This window comes from Etheostoma spectabile, chromosome 6 (assembly GCF_008692095.1).
Source record: "Etheostoma spectabile isolate EspeVRDwgs_2016 chromosome 6, UIUC_Espe_1.0, whole genome shotgun sequence".
In the NCBI taxonomy this organism is placed as follows: domain Eukaryota; kingdom Metazoa; phylum Chordata; class Actinopteri; order Perciformes; family Percidae; genus Etheostoma; species Etheostoma spectabile.
In genome coordinates this window covers 31085040-31087909 of record NC_045738.1, presented here as the reverse complement: position 1 = coordinate 31087909, position 2870 = coordinate 31085040, and the positions used below count along the sequence as shown (strand labels likewise).

The window sequence follows — 2870 nt, the reverse complement described above, 5'->3', positions numbered from 1 at the left end:
TATTTTTAAATCTATTTTTTATTCTCTTTTGATTGCAATATGCCTGTATTGTTGTCTGAATGATGTACTCGTTTAAATTTAAAAACAATAAACAGTTCACAAAAAAAGACCTCCAGTCAGTGAGTCTGAACAGTTCAAATGAATCTCTTTTCTCACATCTACACAAATGAATATGCGGTATTCATGACTACTGGTATATAGCCAATACAAGTGGAGTGTGTGTTACCATGGAGATGACCTGGATGCCACAGGGCTGTCTCACCTGGTGGGTAGCCAGTCCTGTCAGGTGGGATGGTGAGGAGGGAGTCAACGATGGCCGCCCTTCGCTGGAGGAGGGTGGAGATCATCTCCAACCCCTCTGGGCCCAGCAGCTCAAACAGCTGGAGGGAGAGAGTGGAAGGAGGGGGTTGAAAATCAGCAGCCACCAAACAAAAATGCAGTCATCTACAGTAGCAGCGAACATACCAGCGTGCACACACACATCCAAACATGTATACACATCCTATGGCTCACCAATACTCTCTCAAACACGCGTCTACTGCCAAGACTGTGCACCTGGTAATTACCATCCGCCTGGTACAGAATATGCTCTGTCGCTTAGCCTCCCAAACATAGCCACCTGGCACTTAGCAAGTGACAGAAAAACAACAAGAAAGCCTGTGCACAGCAGCACACAATGTAAACCTTAGTGGAGACAAGGGCTGCACAGACAATCATCAATATTGTTTGTGAGATGGAAGATCAAGTTTGTGCTCTCTAATTGGAAAATAGTGGACCTGAGGCCTAGGGTATGTAATTTCAAACTGTAAAACAATGCAGTATTTTTTTCCCCCCCTGTCCTTTCAGGTTTTGTTTTCAGGATGGAGTTGCTCTTTCAGTCTGTCCTCCCGTGGGAAGGCAACAGCCAGCACAGCAGGGAACTAAAACAAGAGACGCACTTTGATGTCAGGTCAGCCATGGTCTTTGTTGGGGTTATCTTTGTTTCCCTCGGCGGTCTCTTTTATATCTGTTCTAAACTTCTATCGGTCCCACTAAATGTGTTTTATTAGAGTTGGGTGTACTGTATGTCAGGAGTGGGTGGGCGGGAGTGGAGAGGGCTGGAGTTTCACCTGATTTTTTTATTTTTTATTTTTTATGGACTCATGAATTCTGTCCTTGGAGTGGACTGATTACGTGAGGGTTCCGCTGGGACTGAGAGGCAGAGTTTCTCCTTCAGATGGATTCTTTACAGTCCACCATCCTGCAGGCAAGCTCAGTTCCAAAGAATTAACTGTATAATAACGTCCCATCTGCAAAGCTACAGGTCAGGAGTGTAAATGGCTGTGTCCTCTGCTTCTTTATCTGTGATAAATATTCAGCTCGGGCTGGGCGATACGGAGAAAATCAAATATCATGATATTTTTGACCAAATACCTCAATATATCAATACTGCAACGATATTGTAGTGTTGACTATTTGTGCTTTCACAAAATATTGACACAATGAGATTTTTGATAAATAATCATCAGTAACATGGATATAATGACTAAGTGGGTAAAGGCTAATAATAGAACAGTTACAACAGTCTGGTAAGTTCAGAAAATGACATCCCTTTACTGTAATGCAGCCTTTAAAAGCAGGAAAAGACACCTTTTATGCCATATTGGGATATCCAAAATCTAAGACGGTATCTAGTCTCATATCATGATATCAATATAATATCAATATATTGCCCAGCTCTATATTCAGCCTTGCCGACACAATTTTTCAGCTGGTAAATGGAACAACTAAAGCATTATTTGAATTGAGTCAACTGGGCAGGCCTGTAGGCTGGATCTCTCCTGAGACTTATTCAACATGAACCGCAGACAAATACAGTGCAATTACATTCATGATCCGCCGCTCACATATGAGTATATATCCTAGGATTTAAATGTTGAGTTTTGTTTCTACCATACTTTGGCAAGTCTTTGTGAAAAAAATGTTTTGGCTTAATATTGTTTAAATAACAACACATAAAATCACCCTTTTGTGGAATCTCATGTTGATATTATACACACACACACACACACACACACCACACACACACACACACACACACACACCCACAACCCCACACACACACACACACACACCACACACACACACACACACACACACACACACCAGTATACACACATAACAGGCTGTGAATGATATCAAAAAATATAATTGCAACACACATTGCTTCTGATTTCTCTTATTGGCTTTGACTTACGCGGAATATAGCAATAAATGAACTTTCGCCAGTTAGAAATTAAATCAAGATATGATTTGTTTTATATTGCTCAGCCCTATGTCCAGGTATTCTCTGGGGGGGGGGGGGGGGGGGGGGAGGACTGTAACAGCTGGTTTGCAACATGGCAAGCATAGAAATTAGTAACACAGGACATACAGTATGTTGAGAAGCACTGCATGGACGTGTGAATATACAGCCTATATTCTGATTTAGAATATCCTAAGTGTGTTTTTCTGCATGTACACTGTAAAATGTTACACAGTGTTGGGGTGTGCGTTAAAAGTTTACATATATTCCTCAGTAAATTTAGGCATGGTATTTTCAGAAGCATGAGACCTTTCCAGTAGTGAGCTATTTCTTTCCACGTAGTAGCAGAGCAGCACGACCAAAACACTAGATTTTCTCTGGCTAATTTCAGGATCTGCAGTGCGCTAGTTAAGGCGGGTTGGCAAATCATGGCATAAAAGTAAGGCTGGGTGATATGGAGAAAATCAGGTATCACCATGTTATGTATTATGTAAATAATAGAACAGCTTGAACAGGATGCTTTTATAAAGACCTTAGTGGTCCCCTAATACAATATCTGAAGTCTCTTTTATATAGACCTTAGTGG

The 2870-nt window shown here is 41.3% G+C and overlaps 1 protein-coding gene across 3 annotated transcripts in view; it reads right to left on the bottom strand.

Moving 5' to 3' along the window:
- ascc3 (activating signal cointegrator 1 complex subunit 3) overlaps positions 1 to 2870 on the bottom strand; it is a 263454-nt gene that overhangs the window by 235401 nt on the left and 25183 nt on the right. For all 3 annotated transcript variants that reach the window (XM_032519352.1, XM_032519351.1, XM_032519350.1), the window contains one exon: positions 263 to 380. In XM_032519352.1, coding sequence (XP_032375243.1) covers positions 263 to 380 — 118 coding nt within the window. The remainder of the gene's footprint in view (positions 1 to 262; positions 381 to 2870) is intronic.